At 46.4% G+C, this 27105-nt stretch overlaps 1 protein-coding gene across 1 annotated transcript in view; it reads left to right on the top strand.

Annotated features, from left to right (window-relative positions):
• The window catches only part of PRDM16 (PR/SET domain 16), a 294806-nt gene that overhangs the window by 81895 nt on the left and 185806 nt on the right, over window positions 1–27105 (top strand). The window contains exon 2 of the mRNA XM_069034721.1: window positions 23346–23695. Within this exon, the coding sequence (XP_068890822.1) occupies window positions 23346–23695 (350 nt within the window). The remainder of the gene's footprint in view (window positions 1–23345; window positions 23696–27105) is intronic.

Genomic DNA, 27105 nt, shown 5'->3' with positions numbered 1-27105 from the left:
TCATTCCTGCCCTGTGGAATTCCTGAGGAGGATCAGGACAAGGACTGCTCTGTGCCCATGTAGGCCTGAGTGCCCATCACAGCATCCCTGGCACTGGGCTCAGCTCCTGGGAGCCCTAGCAGTGAAAAGCAGAGAGGGTTTTGCATGAAAGGCTTTAAAATAGGATTTAGGAGAATCCCAGACAGATCCACGGCCCTCACTCCATCACCTTGGCCAAACCACACCTCTAGGGTTTGGTTTTTCAGGGTTTAGTTTCTCATCTGTGTTTTTCTGTTCAGCTCTGAAGTTTCCTGGGCATGGATTTTGTGCAGTTTTTGTCTCTCTGGCCCCTGGTACAAGAGGGGCTTGCTCGGAGCTGTGGCCTCTATGAATGACATTACTGCAGGCACAGAGGGATAGTTGGAAGTGGGCTGGGTGCACACAAATCCTGACCCCTACAATGAATATGCAAATATGTGAAAATGCCCAGAAATTTCATGAGCCTGCAGTTCACAGCTCTGGATTTTCCTCCCTGGTCACAGCTGCTGTCATCAAAACCCAGCAGGGTGTGGGGAGCGTGGCTGCCCCTTGTCAGTGACGCCAGCAAAAGTGCACAGAAAAACAGAGAACTTTGAGCTCGAGAGGTGGCAGGTACCAATTCACCTTCCTGGGTTCTCAAGAAACTTTCTTTTTGCAGGGTTTTATTCAGTGACGAGACCAACATTGTGTTTAACAGACCTGGAGTTATCCAGGATTGGGTCAGCAGTGAGTGGTGCCGGGATTACAAACTGGATTGAGCAAGACCATTGTTATTCCTGCAGAGTTTCCCGTTTGAGATGACTGTGATAAAAAAATATCCCCACAGAAGTGATGTAATCCCATAAAAGTTTGTGATGAAAGTGCAATCGGCCTTTTTAAAGAAAAAAGGGGGAAATATTTATATTGGGGGAAAAATACCTCTTGTTCTTTGAAAGGATTTCAAGTGAAGTGTGGGAATTGCAGGCCCTGCCGAGGGACTCTGCAGTCACCTGGCTCTGCCTCCCTCGTGACTGATAAGTCCCAGCTCTATTTTGATAAGGCTCCATGGTGACCTAGCTGGGACAAAGGAGGGGCTTTCTCCTGTTACAGACGTGGCTCCCCCCAGGTGAGGCCACTGGGTTGTTCCTGAGTTGACCCACTGACCTTCTAATCACTGACAAATTATCCACTGCTGTACTCCCCAGCCTTCCTTCTGCACTGTTATTAAACACACTAATTTCTGTTTTATTAGGGCAGGAGCACCGAGGTGCAATAATGACCCTTTTGGTTGACTGCAGTGAGGGGTTAGGGAGGGATTTTTGTATTTTTTGTACTTTTTCTGTACATTTTAGCATGTTGCAGTAGTTCCTGTGGCAGTTCTAGAGATGCAGGGTGGCACGGACACTGGGTGGGTTTCGAGGTGTTGCATTTTATGAAAGATCAATGTATAAAAGCTCAAGTCCCTATGGAGGAAAAGCCTTCCTACAAGGTGTCCCCCATCCCAGAGCTGAGAAATCACTGGGTTCCTTCCTAGTGGGACCCCTGGCCGTGGCAGCAGCCACGGAATGTGCAGCTGGGTTGGGATTTTGTTGGGATAAACTCTTCCCAAGCCTAGGCTGAGCCCTGCCCAGGTAGTTCCTGGGCTCTGCACAGGTGGAGGTGCTGCTGCAGGAGGAGCTTTGTCCCCCCAGGGAACCCCAGCACGAGGGACCTGCCGTGGATGGGACATGGCCCAGGCTCTGCTGCAGGCCTGAAGGGAGCCTGAAGGGGAAAAAAGCAGGAAACACGTTGGGCCTAAAACAACAGAGATAACTTGATGTTGCTTGCCTGATATTTTTTAACATTTCCCATCAGTCTTTTCACTAAAACATTTCCAGTTTTTCAAAGGATTTATTGTGAAGGTATAGGGAGCATGGGGGAGGGCAAACAAATTAGGAGGTTTAAAATTACTATTAAGTATCTTATTTTCAAGCCCCTTGACTGAGTCCCTCAGTTCAGAAGGGAAGAAATCAATGAACCATAGTCTACATTTTGAAAGAGAACTGGAGAGCTTAAATTTCCAATATTGGACATCTTAGAGAAACCCAATTTTTCAGAAAGCTGCAAGTGCCCACACTCCACACAGACATTTCCTTTCTGGTGCTTCCAGTGGGAAGCAAATGTTGGGACACCTAAATTAGAATTGAAAGCTTAAAACAGTGCCTTTGATAATAATTTATTTCCAGCTATGAAGGGATGGAATTTGATGTACTTCAGAATGTAAAAAAAAAATCTAAATTCACTATTTTCCTAGTTCTTTTCAAACATTGGTGACTGGGGGAAGTTACCAACAGTCCTGAGTGTACAAGATGATCAAGTCAGAATTTAACCCTAATTAGGTTTTTGAGAAACTTCATATTTGATCTTTTCCCTCCTTTTATGAGTTTATTTGGATTTGTTTGAGCTGCATCATCAGGAGCAGAAGCAGAACTGTTGTATATTCAGATGGGATGTTTTTATTTAGATATATAAAAATATATAGACCATCCTTAGTCTCACGTTATCCTTTAAGCACATGGAGACAGAACTCCAGTGAAATCTTAGGACTGAGCTTAATCAGAGCACCATCAATTCCCTCAGAAAACTGTCAGTGAAAAAGCACAAAACCAGAGTAGATTTGCCAAGCAGATGAAATAATCCAGGGAATCAGCACAAGGCCCGAGCTGGTGATAAATCCCTGCCTGTGGGTGGGTGGTGGGTGCAAGCTGTGGGTATTTTAGTCCCAAGCCTTTTGTTGCAAGGTTTAAAAAATAAATAAATCAAGTGAAATCAAAGCCTGGCTTTGCCTGGAGGGGGCTGGATGGGGCCGAGGCCTGCACTTGGCGGCTCTCACCAAACAGGCCCCGGGTCCAGGTTCACAGAATTATTTCCCCCTTATCTTTGTTGTCGATGCCCTGATTGTATTTAGATTTCCACAGAAGGACTCTGTTATTTTGGAGTAAAAGGGACCTGTTGTATTGTTTGAAAGGCACTTGTTCCAATTCTGAGGACTTTCCATCTGTTTTCCTCTTTCCTTCCTCTCGATAGGAGCAGCATTTCCTCCCCTTCTGACGCTGCTGGAGGGGTGCAGAGGGAGCTGTGCAAAGCCTTCCTTAGCTCCGTGTTGGAGGACGTTGCCCAGGATTTAATCCCTGTCTTTGGGCAAAGAGAAGAGGGAAAAAGGGGAGAAGGAGCAATTTTTGTTCCTTTATTCAAAGGCTTCGGAGAAGGGACGCGTGGAAGGCTTGGAGCCTGGGCAGAGCAGGATCAGGAGTTTTGCTACCTAAGAGCTTGTGGGTGGCCCACACGACACAAGTTTGGGCCCTTGTCCAGGTCATGGTGAATTAGGGGCCCACAACAGAGAAAAACCTTCTCCAGCCAGTGCTAATTTCTCCCTCTTTCCTCTCCCATCCCCACACACCCTTCTCTTCCCAACTCCAGCGAGAGGTCGAACGTGCTGGGCTGGCAAAGGAGGGTTCATTCTTCTCTCAGCCTTGCTGTGTGGTTCCTTCCATGAATAACCCACCCTGAGACACTCTGGTGACACCTCTGTGCCCGCTCTGAGGCGGGCAGCACTCGGCACCCTCCTGCCTCTGTCAAACCAAAGCAAAGAGAGGAATTAAGAGGAAGAACACGCAAGAAAATCCCATTTTCCAAAGAAACTGAGCATCCCGGGGTGGTGGCAGCGGGGCTCTGTCTCCAGGTGACCCCCAGCTGCCTCTACCAGCTCTTATGTAACCTTGTCCTCCCCTCCGAGCCCCATGGGATAATGGGTTTCTTTAAATTAATAATGCGTAAAAGGAGATTTACACCGTGCTGCTGGAATATTGTCTTTGCCTTTTATTCCTGCATTTGTCACTGTAATCCCCGATCGAGGTGTGCAGTGGGGGGGATAAATAATGAAGGCTAAAAAAACCTCTGTCATCAGCCAGAGCCATTTGCAAATTCATCACCAATATTCTTCGGGAGGCAGAGACAGAGGGAAATGAAAAATAAGGAGTGGTGCTAATATATCTCCCTGATTTCCATCTCCCATTTATTCCAAGAGCCCACTTTGAGCTATGATAGAATGTGAATCCCAGGAATTGCCATTCCTTTTTTTTGAGAGACGAGTCTAAGGCTGCTCCTGAGCCTCTCAAGCAACAGAGTAAATACAGAGTAAATACCCATTTAATGGACTTTATAGTCAGACATAATGCACTTACCTGGAGGTTTTTTGATTAATTAGGGTTTAACCTAATGTGGACAAAATAGTGAGGAGGTTGTGGCAATTCTTTAGCATTTCAACTGCTGAGAAAGATTTCTAAGACATGTTTTGAAAAGGCAAGGAAATAAAGCAACAACTTTAAAGTAGAAATCCTTTAAAGATTTATTTATTCATTATTACAAGAATGGCTGAAATAGGCTGGAAGAGTCACCCTGAACCAGATGCAATTCCTGATTTCTTTAACCTTCCTAAAAAATGTTGCAACTCCTGAATTTTGAAATTGTGGTCTTGTGACAAGAAGAAAATGTGGTATTGCAAAAGATCTTTCCTTGCCATATTCCCTGACCATCCCAGCCTAGGAATTCTTACCAAATTTCAAGGGTAAAACCAGGTTTTTTCCCCCCAGATGAAGTGTGACGCTCTGCAGGGGCATTCAGGGTAGAACAGAGTATCAAATACATTAATTTAAAATAAATAAGGGATTTTTCTTTAACTTTTACTGGAGCTTTTATCATCTCCCTGGTACCAAACTGATCCCGTGAGCTTAAAAATTCCTGAATTTACAGAATCCAGTGTTGGATGCTCAATCCCTGCCAGGCCCAGGCAGCAGAGTGAAACCAGAATGTAGTAGCACCCCGAGAAGGGGGAGAAGATGAAATATATCACAAGATAATAAGAAAATAAACCATTAAAAGGCTCTGTTTCCCATTATCATGTGGTTTTATGTTAATGAAGTTGTTCCAGGCCTGTTTGAGTTTAACTCAAGCAGGGGAATATGAGTAATATGAAAAATATGTGGGGCTGAAGACCCTAAGTTGAAAAGTCTGTGAGACAGGGGATGTTTTCGTTCAGCAGGCATTTCACAAGAAGAAATAAAGCAGCCAGAAAGTGGCACAGAAAAAACCCTGAGTGCCAGGTTTTCCCTTTTATTTGTCAGCTCTGGATCCCCAGTTCGTGTCCACCAAGGCAGGGCAGCCCTGGCTGGTGGGGAAAATTGGGATGTCCAGGCTCAGATTCCTCCTCTTGGTTGCCTGTATTTTTATAAATGCCTTTATGGGTCTTAAAATTGCAAAAAAGATGATATTAGTGATAAATTGGCAGCTCTGTCCAGGCTGAACTAGAGCTGGGTGTTTTTTAAACAGATAATTGTTTTCTAAAAGAAGAAAAAAAATACTGGATTTGGAAAGCAGCTTCCATCAGAAAATGGAAAATTGTGAAAATGGCCAGACTTGAATATTTTTTGTAGTGTTTTATTTCAGAAAAGCTGAAAATCTGAGCTCTGACCTGAACTGACCTGATTTCAATAGCAGCAAAGAGTAAGCACAAAAGTACTAAGATGTCCCAGATGTAGCAAAACAGATTCCACTGTGAACTGAATGATCTAATTTTTAAAAAAAATTGTTATTATTTTCAGTTAATTGAAAATGTGAAAAATAATCTGTCATTTAACATGCACTAAGCTCTTGAATTTTTTTTTTTTTTACTTTAAAAAATCATGTTCCACAATAACAAGGATCATATCCAGGAATTGCTTGGAAAAGTTGTGAAGAGTTTTTTTTGTTTGTTTGGGGGGAGGGGGGGAAATTGTCTTGTTTTTGTTTTGACTTATTTATTTTTTAAAGTAATTCAGCTTTTTATTTTCCTGCTGGATATAAGGAGCAGTGAAGCTTCAGATTTTGGATCTGGCCCTTGCCCCAGGCGGGTAAAAGATGCTCATTCTCCTTTTCAAAGGCAGGTATTTATTTTCTCAAAGTAAAATCTCCTAAAAATCAAAACAGAGATAAAGAACCCATCCCTGATTTAAGGAAAGTAATTTTTAAAGCATTACCTCAAAAAGAGAATAAATGAGGTTGCTCCAACCTGGCTCTGGACACTTCCAGGGATGGGGCATCCACAGTTTCTCTGGGTAGCACTTGACAGGAACAGAACTTAACTCTAAATCAAAATAAAATGTTGATTTTGAGTGCTGTCCTTTCAGTGCATCTGCATTACTTCCTGAAAAATCAACAGTGAAAAGCAGCAGCCCTTCAGACACCTGGTTGACAGGGTAAGAATTTTCCCTCTTTAGAAGAAAGCTCCGAGTTCCACTCGCCAGCAGTTAATATTTCAGACTGCGGGACAATCGCTGGCCAGCAGAAGCAAAATGTAAAAATATTTTTATCTTAAATATTTTTCTTAATAATAGCTTCAAAGGCAGAGAAATGGCTGGTTGGACTGCAGCTGACTGCTGTGTGCTGTGGCCTGGCAAAGCCGAGCTGGGGGGGAAGAGAAAACCTCGGATTTCGGTGTTACTGGCCAGGCTGGAATGTGGATTATTTTGCCCTGGTGTACGACCCAGCAGAAGTATTTCTAGAAGGAGTAACACAGGAGCAGGAGATGTTGTAGGGCTGTGTGTGGAGATCCCACCTGGAATTACACAGTTGTATAGGTTTTTGTATGGAATCCTTCTGGATTTACCTATCAGGTTGTGAGGAGAATGTTCACAGTGGAGAGTAAAGCCATGGGTGGAAAGGTGCTGGAATGGAGTGGGAAGCACCGGTTGTTAAATGGGAAAATTCACTTTATTTCATTCTTCTGATCAATAATCTCCTTCCCTTGAGTGAGGGGATCAGGATGCTCAGTGTGGAATCCCTGAGGAAGCTGGGGATACTCATGGGGTAGGTCTGAGTAACTCTCAGTAAGGCTGAGAGTTCTTCCCCCATCTCTTCCCTGAATGAGAATAAGACTTTCCCCTTCTTCTCCCGCAGCAGTTGTGCTCTCTGTGGGTCAAGGAATGGGACTGGGAGAGAGGAAAAGCTCCCATGTGAACCACAGGGATGCTGAGGCTGCCCTGGGGAGCCCTGATTTTGCAAACCTGGCTGGGTTGGGTGACACACACAAGCACAGCTCATCCAAAGAGCCACCCCATCCCTGGAAGTGTCCAAGGCCGGGTTGGATGGAGCTCAGAGCAACCTGGGATAGTGGGAAACATCCCTGCCCATGGCAGGGGGTGGGGTGAGGATCTCCTCCCAACCCAAACCATTCTGTGACTCCAGACAGGCACAAATTTCAAGCACAACTCTGCTTTTGAACATTGAAGCTCCTTTTGCATCCAACCCGAGCTCTCAAATGAAATGGAGTCGCTTGTGTCGCGCCTGAGGCCACAGGCACCTCTGCCAGGGCTGCAGGACCCGTGGTTTGCACCTCCACTGGTTCTTGTTCCTGCTTTGATGTCTAAATTCACAAAAGTTGTAAATGGGACAAAATGGCTTCGGGGTGGAAGAGCCTAAACTGGCCCAAGGTGCTACTCGGTGCTGGCAGCGGGGCAGGGACGAGGGCGCACATGGGATCCTTTAGAGCCCCCGGGGAGCGCTGCAGAGGGGCTGCAACATTAAACAGCAATATCACCTTGCCTCCTGTTTTGCTGAAATGAATTAACTGGCAGGAAATCATGGATTTCCGAGCCCGGCTTTCCTTACGACATTCCTCGCTGCAAAAGGAGAATTAAACCGGTGAAAGCGAGTAACAAGAAACAGGTTCTAGAATTATTCTGTGTGGTAAGAGCGAAGCAGCATCGACCTGGGTAGCAGCAGCTCTTTTAGGAAAGGGGTTTGGGGAAGAGAAAGTGACTGAGGGAATGGGGAGTGCAGAGAATTGATCAGGAGATGCTGCGTTGTAGTGGAGGCATAAAATCTGTTAGAGGTGGGAATACACCACAAACATCCCAAAAACTGGGGCTGTGTGATCGCAGTCCCGGGTTATTGGAAGTTATTCCAGAAAGTTCTCTTTTGGAAAATTAATTTTCTTAAATCTGTGATGGGTTCTTTATTTCTGCTTTGATTTTTAAGAGATTTTTCTTAGAGAAAGCATATCTGGCTTTGAGGAGACAATGACCATCTCCCACAGCACTTGGCTGTGTGTGTTTGCAGAACTGGGGGGAAGAATCCACTGAGCACTTCTGAAAATTTGCCCTTAAATCCCATATTAGGTCATGAATGGAAGAAAGAAAAAAACCCAGCACTAAAAAGTTTCGAAGGAGATTTTTGGAATTCTCACCATGGTTTTATCATCTTCCCAACGCTGAATGGTCTCACTGTTGGAGTTGCTGTGGTGGGAGTTGGGCACTGATGGGACAGGGCAAGGCTGCAGGAATGTGCTTTCCTTGCCACGGATTGTCCAGTACAGCAGGAACATTCAAACCATTGCAAAGATTCATTCTTTGCCCCGTTCTTCCAGAGCTCGTGTGAGTTCCCCTTCCTCGTGCGTTCGTACGGGGCCACATTCCTCCAGATTCCCCTTTTCAGCTCTTTCTGACGACTTCTGAATTTAAAACTTGCAGTTATATCCGTGCATTGTCCTGGATTGCTGCAGCACTGTCCTGAAGAACACAAAGGCTGTGCCACTGGGAAAGAATTCTGTTTGCTAAGGGTTGTAGTGCTTGGCTTTGGGGTGTTTCTTCTCTAAACGTTGTGAAGTGTTCAGAAACTTGAAATTAGAAGCCACGTTCCAGGAAAACAATGAGGGCTCCATGCCATGTTCACTGGTAGCTTCTTTCCAGGTGTTCCCAGGCACGAGTGGCCAGAACTTTGGGATTTGGAAGCCAACAGTTCTCAGAGATCAATATTTTGGAGGTAGGATGGGAGGGTCCACTCGGTTCCCTGTGAAATGCGGTTCTCTCAGGACGAGTGGAAATGGCCTCAGGCTGGGCCAGGGGAGGTTCAGGTTGGACATCAGGAGGAATTTCTCCATGGAAAGGGTGCTCAGGCCTTGGCAGGGGCTGCCCAGGGAGGTTTGGAGTTCCCATGCCTGGAGGTGCCCAAGCAAGGGCTGGAGGTGGCACTCAGGGCTCTGGGCTGGGGACAAGGTGGGCATTGGGCACAGCTTGGTCTCGGTGGTCTTGGAGGTCTTTTCCAACCTCTGATTCGGCGAGACTTGAAATTTTCAGGGAGAGAGAGGGGAGGCATTGGGGAATAAGCTTTGATCCAACTGTGCTTCCAAGAATTTCCCAAATTGTCCCTGGCAAAGCCTTGCTGATTTAAGATCGAACTCCTGCGGACTCTCCTGCTCTGAAGCTGCAGGAGGGATGTCAGGATCAGCAATAGATGTCCTCACCTTGCAGACCACAGCTGCCTTTACCTTCTACCCCACCATCCCTCCCTCATTTCTCTCCCCTCTCCTTTTTTCCCTGCCTCAGCAGCTTAGCCTGAGACAAAAATAAAAAAAAAAAAACAACAAGCCACGACACAACAAAAAATTCCTTTCTTCCCCAGCCCTGTGGCTGTGCTCTCCTTGCCTGTGCTCGTGTCCCAGAGCCGTGCTCGGGTCAGCAGCGAGCTCACGCTTTTGTCAGCGTGATTAATAGCGCTGTGGATTGTCGTTAATTCACTGGCTAATGACTGCAACTCTGGCCGCTCCCGGAGTAATCGGGTGATGTATGTGGGGAGCGCGCACCTCATGGCAGAGGTGAAAATCATTTCGACAAGTCAAATATTGTCACAGGGAACAAATGGCTCTCCCTGTTAATAAAAATTAATGAATTTTTTTTACCGCCGGCCTGCTAAATGAAGCCGTGGAGTGAAGGGAGTGGAGTGGAGGGGACAAGCTGGGTGGAATTAGAGCGCTTTATTCGGTGGTTAAAAGTATAAACATCTTTATTACGGCGGTGATGGGATGTGGCGAGGGGTGGTGGGGCTTTTGTTGGTGCTCCAGAGGGGCTTGCTCGGATGCACCGAGGCTGTCTGAAAGTTTGAGTCTGTGTTTGCATCGGGACAGGAAACAAAGAGGTTTAGTCTGGTGGAGGAAGGATGAATATTTAATATTAGGAGGTGGTGGATCTCTGCCTTCATTCTTTCAAGGAGTGCCCTGGCTGCTCTCAGGCACAGAACTTTGGCAAAGCCACCTCTGAGCTTGCCCAGTGCTGGCTGGTTCTGCCTTTCTATCAGCTGCCTGCCCAGTCCAGCCTCCAGTTCCACCAGGATTCAGGTAATTGTCGACACCAGTCAGGATTGGTCCTGTGGGAGAGGTTGGTCTGGTGCCTGGTGGGTTTCAACACCAGGTGGGAGAATGTGTACGAGAGGAAAAACTGTCATGGCAAAAGCAGCATCCCTGAAGAAATCAGCAGAATTTTGGGATTCTCCATCCCAAACTGGTACTTGATTACCTCTTAATTAGTGGGCTCTGGCTCACAGAAGAGTTTGGGTTGGTTTCGTGAGGATTTTTGGCTCTGGCTGTGCCCATGAGAAGCGCTGGGTCCTGTCAGTGAGCTGATTTTTGAGGTGCAATCCCTGGAGCAGGTGACTCGCTCACAGGATTGGGGTGCAGCCCACCAGCACCTCAGAATTCCAGGGAGAATGGTGGGAACACTGCTCAAGGCCTTTGGGGATGGCTTTTGGGACCACTGCAGCTGGATGCACTCCTATCAGGGATCTTGGATCAACTCCTGGCTTGCCTTAGCTGTAATTGTTAGACTCTTGCTAGGCTGACGCATGAAAATTCTGGTGTTGAGTAGAAAACAAGAGTTAAACAACCCTGCTGTAAGGCCTTGTTTGTTTTATCAAATTCGTGAGGGAAATCTTCAAGCAATTTCACCAGTTAAAGTCAGGCAGATGAAGAAAAATAACATTTGACCTGCAAGGGACCTTTAAGGTTTTCTGAGTTTCCATGTATTTGGCTGTGGAGGGAGCAGAAAAACAGAGGGATTAGAGAAGGAAAACACGGGGAAGCTTTGGACAAACAAACAAACAAACAAAAGGCCTCAGTGTGCTCCTGGAGGGAACGTTGAAGTGCCCAGGTTCCTGTTGCAGCCAGGGCACAGAGAGATCCTGCAGCTTTATTTTTTGGGAAGGGCTGCCTGGAATGCTGGAGTTCTGCAGAGCTGCTCTGACAGAGGCTCTCTTGGTGAACACGAGGAGAAATGTCTGTGCTGCTCAAAAATGCCTCACTTTTCCCAGCTGGGTGTAGGTGCTGTCTTGGGAGAGAAAGACTTTGATAATCCTTTCCTTTAATGAATTTATTTTCCTGTCTGCGTTTAATTTGAATGTAAATATATTTGCTGGTGATCCATAAAGCAGGATGTCATTTTGGTGATTTTAATCCACTTTATGTGTGTATGATTTTATGGGGAACAAAGTTTAGAAATATGTTTAAATCTTTGTACAGCAGTGAAAACTTCCTGCATAAAGGATTATTAATTGTCAGCTAACTGGGAGGGTGGTGATCTCTGACTAAACACTGAGGCAAGGTGTTGATTTGTATTAATTGTTGAAGATCCCATTAGGGTGTTAACTTCTGTTTCCTGTGCAGAAATGCAACAGTATTTTGGATGTTGATGTATTTTTTCCTTTGAGGTGAACTGTTCTTCAGCTCTGTGTGGTGGTGATGGCAAATGAGGACTGGATTCCCAACAGGACCAGTTTAGAGGCATCTAAAAAACCACTGGATTTCTTTATCTATAATTATCCCCTTATTGGAGGCTGTGGGTGTTGTATAAATGCAGGTCAACAAACAGATCTGCAGCAGCTTCTGCTTTCGAGGGATATTTTATGAGTGTGTTTCAACACTTGGCATATATTTCATAGGAAAATCCACCCTATTTGTCAATGAGACAGACTAAATTAAAACTTGATTAGGCAATCCCAAATCTGGGTTAAGTGTTACTGTGTTTAAAACCAAATTCTTTGTGGGAGATAAGAAATGAAGAGCTTTTATTTTTTTCTTTGGAAAAGACGTTGAAAACTCTAAATTTCAACTTGGTGGACTTTCACATAAGTCCCTGGTGTGTTCAGCTTTATAATAAATGAATACCTGGATGAAAATACCTTTTCAGAGATGGCCAATAGAATAAATAACACGAGCCAGAGCTGCTCCTCCTGCCTTGCCCTCAATCCCTCTTTGCCAGAGCAGCTTGAGCAGCCCTGGTGCATCTCTTAAACGTGGCCATGTGACTGCTCCAAATCCAGGAGCTGAAGAGTTAAGGCACAAATAAAACCTCAAGTTCAGACTGTCAGCTTAGATAGTGCTTAGCAAGGGTCGAGGAAAAAAAGCCAGTTGTGATTTAGAAGAAAAACAGTGAGATTTGACCAATTCCATGGAATACCTTTCTTAGCCCCGGGGCGAGTGGAAGTGGTATATTAACCAAGGAATAGAGCAGAGGAGGAAAAAGGCCAAATCACATTTCTTTGAAACAAAGAGGCTTTTTACCAGGAACAAGCCTTGATAAAAATTACAGTGGCATCGCAAGTCATTTCAGCCGCTCTGCCTCGGGCCATATTAGAGCAGTGAGGAAATAGGGGATGCAGCAGCCCTGAAATACAAATACAGTAGTCCCGGGAGTGTTTTTAGTATAAATAATCCTTTTTAGAATAATGTCGTGGCTTTAAATAGGGCCAGGTGGTGGGTGCAACACCCAGGATTGCTTTGGAAGGAGGAGAGGGAAGCAGGGTAGGGAAGCTCTGCCTGGGTGTGGGGAGTGCCCTGGGAGAGCCCCAAATCCTTGTGCTTCCACGGCTTCCCAGCTTCTGATTGAAGCAGGATCTGGAGGAATCAGACGAAAATTAACGTGAATGGATCTGCCAGGCTAAGCCAGGAGGATACTGTGGTGTGGCTATGAACTGAGTGGCTCTAAAAACAACTGTGGAGTTCTCTGGAACTGGGCAAGCTTCCTTTGGAGAGGATGGGATTCTCCCAGGAATCCCACCTGTAACGGTGCTTGTTCACACAGTGCTGGGGAAGGATTTTATGGAGCATCACATCCCATATCCCACATCCCCATCTCTCCTGTCCTACGTTTTGCAGACAAACTCTGGGAGCACTTTCTCTGTCAGAAGTGACTTGTAAATATCCTGCAGTGGGGAAAAGCAGGAGGATTAAACACACGCTCAGTTCTTTGTCAGGTTCTTGTTCTTGGAGAGAAAAGAGCACTTGAGTGGCCAGGAGAAAAGTGCCCCAAACAGCAGCTCTGTGGAGGTGCTCCCAATGCAAACATTTATTGAAACTGGCCTGGGGATAGGGGGGATGGAGAAGTCGACAGAGAACAGCATTAAAACCCCCGGTTGTTTCTTACTGTCATCACTTGCCCTGTTAAAATTCCATTTTTCACAGTAACTAAACCTTTCTGCAATCACCAGGACACTGGTAGCCAGAGGAAAGGTGTTTTGCCTGGGAAAGGGTTTCCATTCTGGTCCCAAAATATCAGGAACCTGGCTTCTCATCCCAGTGGTGGGGAGTTCTTGGTAGACCTCTGAATTTTCCTTATTTACACGTTCAAAATGTGGCAAATGGTGAAATGTGAGTTGGCTGGATGGACACGGCTGGATCAGCCATCCAAGTTCAGGTGCACATTTGAGGTTCAGTTGCTGCCGTAGCTCCTGATTGTCACAGTGTTTGTCCCTTCCCAAAGCTGCACCCTCAATTTCTGGGCCATTCCTGGTAGGAAAAAGCAGCTGGGAATTCCTGCTGGGAGTGGCTGTGAAGGAAGGGCTGACAATGTGGTCAGTGAGGCGCCCAGAAGATACCCAGGACACTGAGAAAACACAAATATTTTGTGCCTTGGTGGGCTCTAGGCAGGGTGGGATGTGTGGGAGCATAAAATGAAACCCAAAACGAGTCAGGGGCTGGCTGTAAAACCCCACAGCATTCCATGGGCTTTGGAAGTGAATCCATAAGGAGTGCAAAAGCCATTTCCATCTGATTTTTGAGCACAATCCTCTGCTCCCAGCCCACGTTTAGTCCGAGGAGCTTTGTCCTTGTGGGTCACACCTCTCTGGGAGGAAACCAGCCCAAAGATCAAAGCTGCAGCGAGTGTTTGAGAGCCCTTTGTGTGTCCTGTGTGGGGCAGAGCTCGGGCAGCCCCTTCTGTGCAAGGAGGGCTTTTCACCCAGATCTTCACTTCCAGTCTGGGAGGAACATTCCTGGCTCCAACTGAACTTTGAGGCTGCTGCAAAAACGTGTCTTGGAGTAAAAAACTGATTCGTTTGTACAAAGCTCGAGGAGGACTCGGCTCAGTGACCCAGTGGGGTCTGTGCTAAAAGGTCTTGAGCTGGAATGGTTGGATTTGGTTTCACTGATATCGTGAGCTGGAGCATTTGGGAACCTCTTTGGCAGCAGGCCTGCGTGTTCTACTTGTGCTGTTTGTAATTAAAGAGCGCGTGAAATAATGATAAAGACTTTCAAAGATCAAATTTAAAAAATTGGGCTGATCCATTAGAAAAGATGGAAGAAGTTTTGCAGATTTTTTTTTGGCTTTAAAATGCAGGGGTGGCAGTGGAAAAGAGCTTGAAATACAAACCTAGAAATCTGGTACAATGTGAACAGACCTGAATTTCAAAAATATCTGTGTGGTGTTCTGAGTGCTGAGGAAAATACAGTTTGCAGAGTACAGCCCGACTCGGGATGGCAAAAATAGGATGCAGGATATTTCCCCCCCTTGTTTTTGCAGAGCTCTGCTGTTTCTTCCCCGATACAAAACCGGCGAGCTCCCCCGGAATTATTTTTTTCTTTTGGCCGGGGCAAGGCAAATCCAACTTATCTTGTGGCATTAAAATGTGTGCCTGTGTGTGCCTGTGAAAATAGAACCCTGCTTTTGACACCCACCTCACGGCTCCGTCCTCTGTCCTGCATTGATTCACTGCTCTCCTTTCATCCCCCACTCTGTGGGCACCGTCCCCGTCCCTGCTCTGCCCTCCCTCCTCTCCTCCCGCAATGTTTGCGTGCCTCCCGTCAGGAACTGGAAATTGTTATCGATTAATATTAATATTTAGCGTGTTTGTGCGAATGCCTCTCCCCGCTGCTATTAATCTGCCGTGTTAATAATGCCAGGACTCCTGTTCGGGACCCTGGGGAAGCCACAGTGAGCGGAATGACAATGAGACGGTGACAACAGCCCCAAAGCCTCCGCTTGGCAGAGATGTGAATTCCAATCGCGAGGGCTCCTTTTGGAGGCTCACAAACGCTTTATTCTCTCTCCATGGGTTGACATCCAGCACCGAGAGAAATATCCAGCACGGGCTGTTAGTTTTTGGAGAGCCGGCCCGAGCGCATTTCTTTATTTATTCTAACTAGGTAGCATTTCTCCCAGCAGAGAATTCGCTCTCGCTGCCGTTTCCCAAGTTCCACTTTGCTGCGTTTTCAGCAGGGTTGGAGCGTTTCTATAGATTTTTTTTTAAAGGGGAGGGATTTTGGAGCAAAAAGAAGCAAACCACCGCAAAGCAATGCCGATTTTTCTGCACCAAGTGGAGCTTTTCTCCGGGCTTTCCACTCTTCCTTCCCCGAATTTTTTTTGGTTTTGCTGTTGTGTTATTTCTAGAGATTGTCCCCAAATGTTTGTTACCTCTCTGGTAATGCCCTGTACATTTGTTGTGACGCTTCACTGGAGCTTTTATCTCGTAAATAGTTCAGAGACACAAATCCCAAAGGTTGATATTTTTTCCAGTGCCTTTAATAATAAGATAGCAGAGCTTTTTTTTTTGCCTTTTTTTTTTTTTTTGCTTAAAAGAACCAACTTTCTGGATCAAATGTATATTTGGACATGGCACAATTTGTAGAAATGTCAGCTTGAATTCAAATTTAAAACAAAATTGTGGAGTCGGGGAGATCAGGTGAAGCAAAGTTACGGACAACAAACAACAACAACAACAACAATATTCTCTGAAGAGTTTGATTCTAAAAGGATCTTATGTGGAAATATTTTTGATGCCTGGTTGAACCAGATTTTTACTGGAAATATAATACCGGCATTTAGAGCAGAGTAATTTGGACACTTTCCCTGCTGGTTTTACTAGAGGAAAATGCGTATTAAGGAACACACTGAAATACTGTTTCGAGCTTTATTCTTCATTTCTGCCAGCAGAAATCCCTTAATAAAAGAAAACACTTCATTTTTTCTTTTGCTTAAAACCAAAGGCACTTGAAATCCTTGATACCTGTTCTTCTCACAGCCAAGTTCTGCAGCAACTGCTTCCAGAATGTTTATTGAAAAATGCACCCGATTAACTCTGCTCAGTCCTCATCTGCTCTCACTACTCCTTTCGGATCTGCTTTCTGTTTCTTTTTCATAAAAGGACTTGAAGCTGCTTCGAGAGGTGCAGTTCCAGCTAAGACAAAGCAGGGCATAAATGTGAAACTGGAAAAATGAATATACAAAGTAAACACGGGAAAGGGGCTGCGTTTCTGAGTGTTTCGCTTTTATCGGAGTCCTTCTTCCTTTTCGCTCGTTCTGCCTCCTCCTCCTGCCTCATCCCTCACTGCCTGTGCAGTTTTGAGGATTCTTCAGTAGTAAATTGGTTTTTTAATGTGTCCTGCAGCAGTCCTGCATCAGCCAGATTCAGGGGAGTTCTGTGTATTTTGTCCTGACTCTGGTTGCAAAGATTTGGGGGGCAGAGCCGGACTCAGCAGCACCTGGGGCAGGTTCCTGTGCTGGGAATGCTCAGAGCTTGTTCCTGTCTGGAATCTTACACTGGGATCTGCTAAAACTTGTGACTGCTTTAGATTTCATTTCAGTGGCAGCTATAAATAAATATTTCTCTGGGAATCCTGGCAAATGTGGGTGTTTGGGGTACAGGCAGCTTGGCCAGCAGAGTTTGGAGTAGCTGGGTCCCTCAGGGATGGGTTCCTGACCACTCACCTCCAGAATCCTGTTTACACCATCAGCATCTTCCTGCTTCTCGAGCATTCCCAAAATTCTGTGCTTTGTAGAGTGGAAGTGAAATCTAATTAGTGTTTTAAGGGAAACAGGCTGAGAGTGGAGTTTGGGTATCTGCTGGAGCTGGGCTGGGTGGGTTTGTTGTGGGACCAGCTCAGATGTGACTGAGTACCCAGCGATTTGAGGTTGGCAGAGTCTGAATTTTCCATGCACACCTATTCAGTGGAATTTCACTTGTCAGCTGGACAAAGCCAGTGTCCTGTGACTCGTCCTGTCACAACTGTGCCACCATTCCAGCTTGAACGGGGAATATGGAAGACCAGATCTCACCCACAGCCCTTTTGATTGTCCCTAATTCTTTTCACTCGTAGCATTTTGGGTGTTTTCAGGTGTCAGGGAGCTGCGAAAAGCTCTGGAAGTGATCTAAGGAAGGAACAGGATTACTGCACTGAGAAATAATTTGAGGTGCTTGGTGTGTCAGTGTCATCTGGTGTTAAAGGCCCAAGATTCAGGAGGAATCTGAAGGGAAGAAATACTATTCCAAGCTGGGTATCTCTAGACATGTTCAGAAAAGTTGGCAAAACCACAGCAAGTTGTAGCAGAAGTGCCCATTAAAGTGAAAAATTAAATAAAGGATTGTGTGGGCAGCACCATTTCTCAGAGGTAAAACCAGCCCCTGTGACATTCCCTTGGCACCGTGGCACCGTGGGGGCAAAACCACTTCCCACTCGTGGCCACTTCCCTGCCTGGAAATTTATTGCCCAAACCTTTCCTCAACTGTTACATTTGTGAAAATTGAGGGGTTTCTTGAGTGAACGAAAGGGAAAAAAATGCATTTCCCAATGGTCATTTAAAGCAGAATTTCCTCTCGCTCTGGCAGCAGTCAGAGGTGATGGGAAAAGCTGTCAGAGCATCCTCTGTAGTTTGGGGACCCCGCAGAGCCCCGGGCCCAGGGGTTCCTCACAGACAGGCTCTGGTTTGGGTGCTGGATGTGCTGATTTCAGACCAGTGTCCACCAGCAAACGCTGTAGATCCCAGCACAGCTTGGATGGAGGTGGAGGAGAAAGGTTCTTGCAATGAATGGGAGGAAGAAATTGTGTGGTGGGCTCGAGAATCCTAAACAACTGATTGTTTATTGTCCTCTCCTTACAGCCATTCTCATTAGCATTGTCCATGGATGGGGGAAAAGCCATTTTTAGTTGGCTGTGAAGCATTTAATGCTTCAGTCCCATCCTTAATGGAAGAGGAATAATTCCTCTCATGACATTTGTCACTAATTTGCATCTTTTCTGCCAGAAGTGTTTCACACAAGCTTCCAGAGAGGGCCTGGCACAATCTAACCCACAAAGGCACATCTCCCTCATCACACCAGGCTAAGGAAAAGAGTGGCTGGTGTTTGTAGCACCCAGAAGTGAGATGCCCCTGGCAGTCCTGGCATTGCCCTGTCTGCAGGGTCAGGTTTGCACCCAGCAGGGAGGAGAGGCTGGGAAGGAAGGTGTGGATCTGTGAGGAGGGTGAAAGTTTAGGGAGAATTCTCATTTCTTCTTGTTTCGTGTGGGATTTAGAGGGACTCACACAGCTCAGGAATGCCAGGGCTGGATCCAGAGCTGACTGATGCCAACACTTCCCACCACCTTCAGGGAAAGCTGGATTTTGGGGCTGGTTCTGCCGGGCAGGTGCAGCAGAGCAGGGCCTGGATTTGGGATTTCCTATTGTATTTCAGCTGTGGCCATCAGGTGGCAATCTGACCACTGGGATCATTCCGTGCTGGAGGCACTTTGGGGTGGGTGCTCCTTGGGCTTTCCAAGGTTCTTTGTGATTCAGGGTCGCATCTGCCAAGCTCTGGGCTGTGCCTGCTGTCAGCTCCTGCCCTGTGCAGGGCACAGAGGGATGGGCAGCCAGGCTCCTGCAGAATTCCTGGTGGATTAAAGCAGGATGGAGGGCAGGTATTCCTCAGAATTCACCTGAATTAAGTTAAGCTGAGCAGCACAACACCCCGAGGTGATGAACGCTGTCAGCAGTAGTTAAGCACATCCTTAATGGGAATATTTCCTTCTTGGTTGGGCAGGGCTGTGTTTTGATGATCTGTTCCAGCTCCTCTGGCCTACAAAGGGGTCAAGAAAAATGCCTTTATTTTTGGTCTGAGTTCACAGCAAATGGAGACAGAATCCTGTCACCCCAGAGTTAGAAATGTGTGTGGTTTTGTTTACTGGAGGTGTGAAATAAAGAAACATGGAGTTGTAGACTGGTTTGGGTTGGAGTGACCTTAAAAATTATCCAGTTCCAACCCCACTGCCACGAGCAGCTCCCATTAGACCAGAATGCTCAATGGCCCTCAAGATATTGCTCAAAGTGCTGGAATATTCCCTGCCTTCATCCTCACCAGGAACTTTATCAGGAATTGTTTGGTTTGGTGGTTCTGTTTTCCTCCCTGGGAAATGTTTCTCAAGGAAAGTCACACAGTGCAGGCAGCCCAGGACATCCATGGAGCTCTAAAGGTGGTGGTGATGTCCCTCTTTGGGCTGGAAAAGATGTCTGGGGTCACCCCACTGCTCTTCCTGTAGAGCCAGAAAAATGGAAACAAATCCCAGGGAAGTCCTGGCCTAATGCATATTTTCTTGATAATAATTTCTATTATTATATTATTATTATATATTATAATAACCACATAACAAGCAGTTCTAGACAGCACTGAGGTTTTAATACTTGTGTGATTCTAAACTCACAGCTAGGAATGAGCTGCAAAGTTTGGATAATGATGTAAAAACTCCTTCCAAGACCCAGTTAATCCCTAAGGAAAAAAGCACCCGTTGGTCTGTGCCTGTGTGGTTTCATTCTTAGCTACAAAGTCAAAATTCTCGGGGAATATTCGTATTTTCTACTCTTCTGCTCCAATATTTCCCTCAGGCCTGAGGTTCTGGGGCAAAGTGTGAGTTCAGTGGATGCCTGTTGTTCTTGCCCTTGCTTAGAAAATAAAAATACCTGGGTTTCACACAAATGCTGAATTATAGAGGTCAGCAAAACTCAAGATTGTGCTGGTGATCAGGCACTGCCTGCCCAAGAGAAACCGGTTGCTGGGATGTTCTGTAAATGTTCCCAGTGACCAAGTCAAAGAAGCTCTTTGCAATCTGTGAGCGTAAAAAGTGCTCAGTCATTTCAGATAATTGGGTATTTCCGCAGCAGAATTAGATATCTAACAACAACAACAACAATGATAATCACTTAAGCAGGAATAATGACAATAATGATAATAAAAATAATAATAAATACATTAAAAACAAAATATAACAAACCCACCCCAAACCTAACGCATTATTTCGCCTACCACCATTTCCTTTAACATCAGCCTTGCTTTCCCTTTCATTACAGCTGCTAAATAGATTATTCATGAGGTCTCTCACCACCACTAAACCATCCCTCTCATTGTTGCCAGCCCCTCATTGGTGTCACACAGATTTTCAGCGTCTGCCCATATCTGATTATCTGTGGAAACAACCTTTCACTGAGCCTTTTTATCGAGTCATTGCGCCGGGGAGCTTTGAGGGACTAATTTTAGTTTCATGACAATAACAATAAGGTCAAGTTGTATTTCTGTGCTGCTTTGCACCCAGGCAGACATCGCAGAGGGGCAGATGTAGGACGGCGTGGTTGTCACCGTTGTCACCACGGAGTGGCCACGTCCGGCTCTCCGCGGTAGCCAGCTGGCTTGGGATGGAGCTCGGCACAACTGGGGGGTGTTCCCAGAAAATGAGAGGTTCCCTGCTTTTTTTTTTTTAAAAACGTATTTTTTTAACCTAACCAGTTGTGGAATGTTTGGAGCAAGGCTGAGAGGAGCCCCGAGGGTGAGAAGGGGTTCAGTGGGGGCAATCTAGAAGATTCTGTGGAATAATCAAAACTGAACCCCGGCTGTTGGATTTGCCCCAAATCCTTGGAATAAACCTGTGGAGAAGATCAGCTCCCTCACCTGTGGGTTTTAGCTGGGAGGGCTCAGCCTGGAGGAAAGGAGGCTCAGGGGGAACTTTTTTCTCCACAACTCCCTGACAGGAGGGGGCAGCCGGGGGGGTCGGGCTCTGCTCCCAGGGAACAGGGACAGGAGGAGAGGGAACGGCCTCAGGCTGCACCAGGACAGATTTTGCTTGGACATCAGCAGGAATTTCTCCATGGAAAGGGTGCTCAGGCCTTGGCAGGGGCTGCCCAGGGAGGTTTGGAGTCCCCATGCCTGGAGGTGTCCAAGGAAAGCTCTGGGCTGGTGACAAGGTGGGGATGGGTCACAGCTTGGACTTGATAATCCTGGAGGTCTTTTCCAGCCTCAGTGATTGTGGGATCCTGTGAAATCCACCTGGCAGTGCACAAAGAAGGGAGAGGTTTGGGCACAGCTCAGATTTTCCCTGGCAGCCCTGGCCTGGGTCAATAAATGCTGGGTACAATTTACTGGTCTCAGCACTGGGTTGTGCTGAGGAACCCAAGGTTCCCACATCTGCCTGGCTGGGATTCTGCTCCCACAGATGCCACCTGGAATCTCTGGTATCAGACCTATCATGACCTGCAAATGTTGTTTCATTGTCATTTTGTGCCTGTTGCCAGTCCCCAGTCATTTAACAACTGAAAAGACAGATTTACCTGTGTTTGATGATTCCTCTTGAAACATGAGGCCAGTCAGATGTGGGATCAGCTTAAGAGTAAATCAAAATTTAATCAGAACTGCCCTGATTGTCCCACAGAAGAAATTAAATTATCAGTGTACAGTAGTGAGGTATCTTTATACTTTACTTGTATCCTCTGGAAATTTTCACAGGTCGTGCTCCACTAAACCCAGTTTTGCTCTTCAACTCAGTTGGAATTCCTGTTCCTTAAGTGCAAAAGAGGCTAATCATAGAGCAGAAAATAATTTGACTTGCTAATACTGGGCGAGAAAACATTTACTGCAACCACAAATATTTTCAGGATGATGGAGTATCTCATGTTCCTGAAGGCTTGGTTCTGGTGACATGTTTGAGTAGGGAGGGCTGCACTTTCTAGCAGAGGAAACCCATGCAAACTGCAGCAGGCAGCTCCCTGTTCTCCTCCAAGAGCTGGAGCAAAAAAATGTTGGCAGAGGAATCAAAATCCTCCTCTTTAGTCGAGTCTGCCACCAGGTTTCTTAGGCATGAACTCAGGAAAATCTTTATTAGGCATTAAAAAAAAAAGCAATAGAGGGGGAGATGTGTCTTGCAGACAGAAGGTGCATTCTGAGGTTAGCGGAGAGATGAATTATAAATACCTCAAGTCGAGCCGTGCTTTTCCAGCTATTCTTCCCTGATGGTTCCTCGCTGGGAGCCAGTGAAAACTGCAATTTTGGTGGGGTGCTGCTCCCCCCCGGTGACATCAGGGGTCAGGCATTAGCTGTGCCCCGTGGGAGCGCCCACAAAGCGGCGGTTGTTGGGTTTGTTATCGCAGTGGGAGCTGCTGGGCACCGAGAGCACGCCCGTGCTGCCTCCCAGCTCATGGAGAGAGGGCAAATCTGCTCCCAAAAATACTCCAGCTACTTGTATTGGGTGACAAATGTGGTTTTCTTTTCCCCCTTCATGTTTTGCTCCCCCACCACCACCCTTTTTTTTCCTTTTTGGATGAGAAAGCTCCGTTTTCATTAAAGGAATGGCCTTGCTTAGAAATTGATTCCCCTTGGAAAAATCCCTAAACTTCACTGCCCTCTGTGTGTCCAGAGTTTTCACTCGAGAACAAGGGGGAATTGGCTTCAAACTGCAGGAGAGTAGGGCTGGATTAGACATTAGCAAGGAATTCTTCCCTGGGAGGGTGGGCAGGCCCTGGCACAGGGTGCCCAGAGAAACTGTGGCTGCCCCTGGATCCCTGGCAGTGCCCAAGGCCAGACTGGACGGGGCTTGGAGCAGCCTGGGATAGGAGAATGTGTCCCTGCCCATGGCAGGGGGTGGCACTGGATGGGCTTTAAGTTCCCTTCTGCCCCAAACCATTCCAGGAGTCAGTGATTACAAAGCAGTGATGCTCTTGTTGCCCCTGCAGAGGTGCCCGGCTGAGGTGTCGCTGGGAGCTCACAGCCACAGCTGCTGTTGTGGGACACACTGAGCAGGAACCCCAAACACCAGGCAAACTCTTCTTGCCAAACTTGGATTTTTACCTTAATTTCTTTCTGGTTCTTTAAATTCTTTTTCTTTACAAAATGCACTGAGCCAGTTAATGTGAGAAGTGGTTAAAGAGAACCTCAACCACCTCTTCTGTGTTTTCTTCCCTCTTTCCAAAATTAAACTGCAAACAGCAGAGAGCCCCTGATCCCACAGAACACTCCAGGCTGCAATGAGGCTCACCCCACCCTCCAGCAGCACCCCATGAGTGTCAGTGTCCCTACCTCAGCTCCACCTGAGTTCCTCCAGGGAGGTTTTTACCCTTTCGAAGCGTGCGAGCTCGGCTTAGCAAAACTTTGTCCCAGGCAGAGATTAACCAATGTTCACGTGAGTATCTCAGTGTGTTTTGTTCTGCTGTTTCCCCTTTTAGGTGACAGCGAGATTGTAAATAATATGTACGAGACCGACCCCGATCTCCTTGCTGGCGAAAGCGCAGAGGAGGAAACTGAGGACAGTATAATGTCCCCCATCCCTGTGGGACCTCCGTCACCCTTTCCCACCAGTGAGGACTTCACTCCCAAGGAGGGCTCACCCTATGAAGCTCCCGTCTACATTCCTGATGACATTCCAATCCCACCAGATTTTGAACTCAGAGAATCTTCGATCCCAGGGGCAGGGCTAGGGATTTGGGCCAAAAAGAAGATTGAAGTTGGGGAAAGATTTGGACCCTATATGGCAGTACAGAGGAGCACATTAAAGGAAACAAACTTTGGATGGGAGGTAAGCGTGTGGAATGTGGGCACCACATTCCTTTGTCTTCTCTGCCAAGTGTTTGTGGAGCTGGACTGAGGCCTGGTGGCCTGGGGACAGAGGTGGTGACTTTGCTGATGCCGTGTTTCCCTGTGTAACTTTCCACCCCCATTACCTGCGGAATTTAAAATCAGCAGAAATCCCTTTTAAGTTCGCTCCTTGGGCCACAAAAACTGCTCGAGCACCGTTTTGGAAGTGTGGTTTTGAATGATGTCGGGTCACTTCATCAAGTGCTTGTCATTTCCAAGTTGTGTTCGGGAGTTGTCGCGTGGAGGGAATGGGATTAATCGCATCATGTTTCGTGGTTGGGGGTGTTACCTTTGACTCCCAGCCCGTGTCAGTGGTGCAGGCATTATTAACTGGGCAGGGAAAAATAGCATGTACCCATTAACGGCCCCGATGTTCTCGAGTTCTTGTGCTGCAGCAAAGATGGAGAAATGTGAAAGTCATTTTTTCCCCAAGAGCTGAACAGAACCCAGCCTTCAGCAGGAAAAGGCTCTGTCCCACAGCTCCCATCTTCCTCCCTGCTTTCCTGGGTTTGTCCCAGAAATCATCTTAGCCTCTTCTGCTCCCATATCCTTGATTTGAAAATACCTACATCCCTGATTATCCTGGAATATTCTGTGAGCACTGAGGTGTAGCCTGGGATTGCTGCTCTGTGCTCAGGCCTATCCCAGCACAACCAGTGTCCACTAGAGAATTCCTTCTCTCTGGCCCCAGTGCCCATCCCAACATTCCATCTCCCTGCTGTGTCTGGGGCAGTGGGGGCAGAGAGGTTTCCTGGCAGGATTTTGCTGTAGGATAGATAAAGGCCTATCCCAAAAAGTGGGAGCTGAATTTTCCCTCATTTTCCCTGGGTGAAGCAGTGACGTGCCCTGTTTCCTCCCTCAGCCACTACTGGGGTGAACTGGTTCACAAAATCCTGCAGGATTTACAGGGTGGGAAGCAGCTGAGGGCTGGAACTGTGAGGTTTTTCCCAGGGAGAAGGCACCAGGGCAGGGACAGAACTCTGTTTTCTTAGAAACCCGGGTCAGAAAGGCCAGGCTGAAGCGTTAACAGTTGAAATCGTCTCTGATTATAGTTGCACTCTTGATTGTGAAGTCAAAAACCAGTGAGCAGCCAGACCCAGTGAAGCCCAGAGATGCAGGTCCAGATGTTTTTGTTTTGTTTACTTTCTCAGTGTGTCCAAAGTGCAGAAAACAGCAAAAAATTCCTGTTTTAAGAACCAAACTCAATTGTGTTTTGTTGCTCTGCAGTAGGAAGTGTCTGAAGAGCTGAAATCAGAGTTTGGTTGAATGACTGAGTGGAGAGGTTCCTTTTTCTTCTATCCTAGTGCAGGGAAAAGAGGGGAATTCAACTGGGTTTTGATTCCCTCTCTCCCCTTCAATGATATTTTTCAGAAGTTCCTCTTGGTGTTGGCTTCTATTGTGAATATCCTGGCAGAATATCTGATTGGTATTACTGTATGAGCATCAAAACATGGAGTTTTGGGAAAAAAAAATCCCTGTTATTTTACTAGGAATGCATGGTCTGGTTCAGGGGGGCTGTAGGTGTGAGGCAGCTCGGGATTCCTGAGGGAGGTATTGATCACTTCCAGGAGTCTCTGAAAATAAGGATCATTTTCCTCTAGGAAGATGCACTGTTAATTATTTATAGGCTGCAATATGAAAGATGAATCCTCTTTTTCTGACCCAATTATTGATAGGTGGCATTTGTTGTTTCAGTTAATATTTTGGTTTGTTGGTTTGTTTTAAGGCTGATTTTTAGGAACAAAGTGCAGCCCTCCTTGGTTGGCAGAAGTCAGATCCAAGTCGAATGGTGCAAACCCTTTTTTTTCCTATGACCTTGGCAAAACGTTGTCCTTGTGTTTCATAATTCTGATAAAAGTTGGTATTTACACTCATGATTTTCAGAAAGGTTCCCCACATCCCTCTGAGTGCTCTGATAGGAGCCGTGTTTATCAATTCCCGTTGACTTTGTGATACTCTTTGTTTTTGTAGTGTAACTGAGCAAACTTTCCCTCTCCGGGGCACTTCTCCCATTCCAGTGGTTCCTTTGTCCCGTGCTCGGGCAGGGACATTTCACACCTCAAAGGAAGGGCTTTGTCCTCCCTCAGGTGTCCTCAAACCCACCCCAACACTCTCTGCTTGGCCTTGCAGACGCCTCTTGAATTTTCCCATTTCTCTGCTTGGCCTTGCAGACGCCTCTTGAATTTTCCCATTTCCCAGAGTGTTTGAAGACATTTCAGGGATCTGTTTCCAGTCTGTGCCTTCAGAATTTCGTTTGGGAGCAACATCCACGGATCCCTTCACGTGCTGAGCAGGAATTCATGGAATAAGCACTGTCTGCTGGGTGTTGGTGTCTGAGCCCTTCCCTTGGAATGGGAGGTTGGAAAAGCCCTGAGGGGATGTTCTAGGCAGCTCTACCTGTCGGCAAATTGGGAAATGGTGACTTGGGATGTGTTTCCATCCTCTGCTCGTAAAATTGAGCAGGCAGGAAATGGGCAGTCAGGGAAAAAAGGGAAAGGGGAAAAGTTTTTGGCATTTGCTGGCTTTTGCTTCCCTGTGCTGTTCTTTGCAGTGGTGATAAATTTAACAAATCTGGGATTTGTAGGATCACAAGGAACATTCCTTCTGCAGTTTGCCATTATTTTTGTGGTCAGTATTTCTCTGGAATTTGTAGTTTTGACTTGCAGGGACTTGTGGGTTGAATGCTGGTGTAAGATTTCCACACAACTCCTTCTAATGGCCAATTGGGATAGCAATATTCCACTTGAATCTCCACTCCTATTAGGAATTTACTTCAGGAATGACACGTGTTCTTCACAGCCAGCCTCTCCTCTACTTGTATTTCTCAGTTCATTTCCAGTAGTTTATAATCCTGATAATCCCACTTCTGTGCACATCTCACTCCCCAAACTCTGAAAACCTGGACTTTTTGTTTGTTTGTTTTTAGGAGTCACCAGCTCCTTAATCTGAACAGTGTTTCTGTCTTTGGCTCAACAAGTTCTTGCCCTTCATCACAGGAAATTTACTGTCAGGCTTTGACTAAACTGGGAGTGTCACTGGAAGTGGAATTGGCTGCAAAGTGGCCATTCCTCAGCACCATCTCAGCTTTGCTAGAAAAAGCTGGGTTTGTTGTTGTACAGGACGTGCTTCACAATTAACGCCCGCTCCTTCTGATTCCTGCTTTAAAAAAAACCCCCAAACAACATTTTGGGGCTTGGAGAACGTGCCACTGAGGGCTTTGACGTGAAAATGGGTTTCTCTCCTCCACCCAAGGATTACCAGTGCAGAAAGGGCTTTCTCTTCTCAAACTCCAGTAAGGGCAGATTTGTGAAAATGAGAATGAAACAGAGCAATGAATTGTACCTCGAAGTC

Source organism: Aphelocoma coerulescens, chromosome 21, assembly GCF_041296385.1.
Source record: "Aphelocoma coerulescens isolate FSJ_1873_10779 chromosome 21, UR_Acoe_1.0, whole genome shotgun sequence".
Classification (NCBI taxonomy): domain Eukaryota; kingdom Metazoa; phylum Chordata; class Aves; order Passeriformes; family Corvidae; genus Aphelocoma; species Aphelocoma coerulescens.
This window is presented reverse-complemented; position numbering and strand designations above follow the sequence as displayed.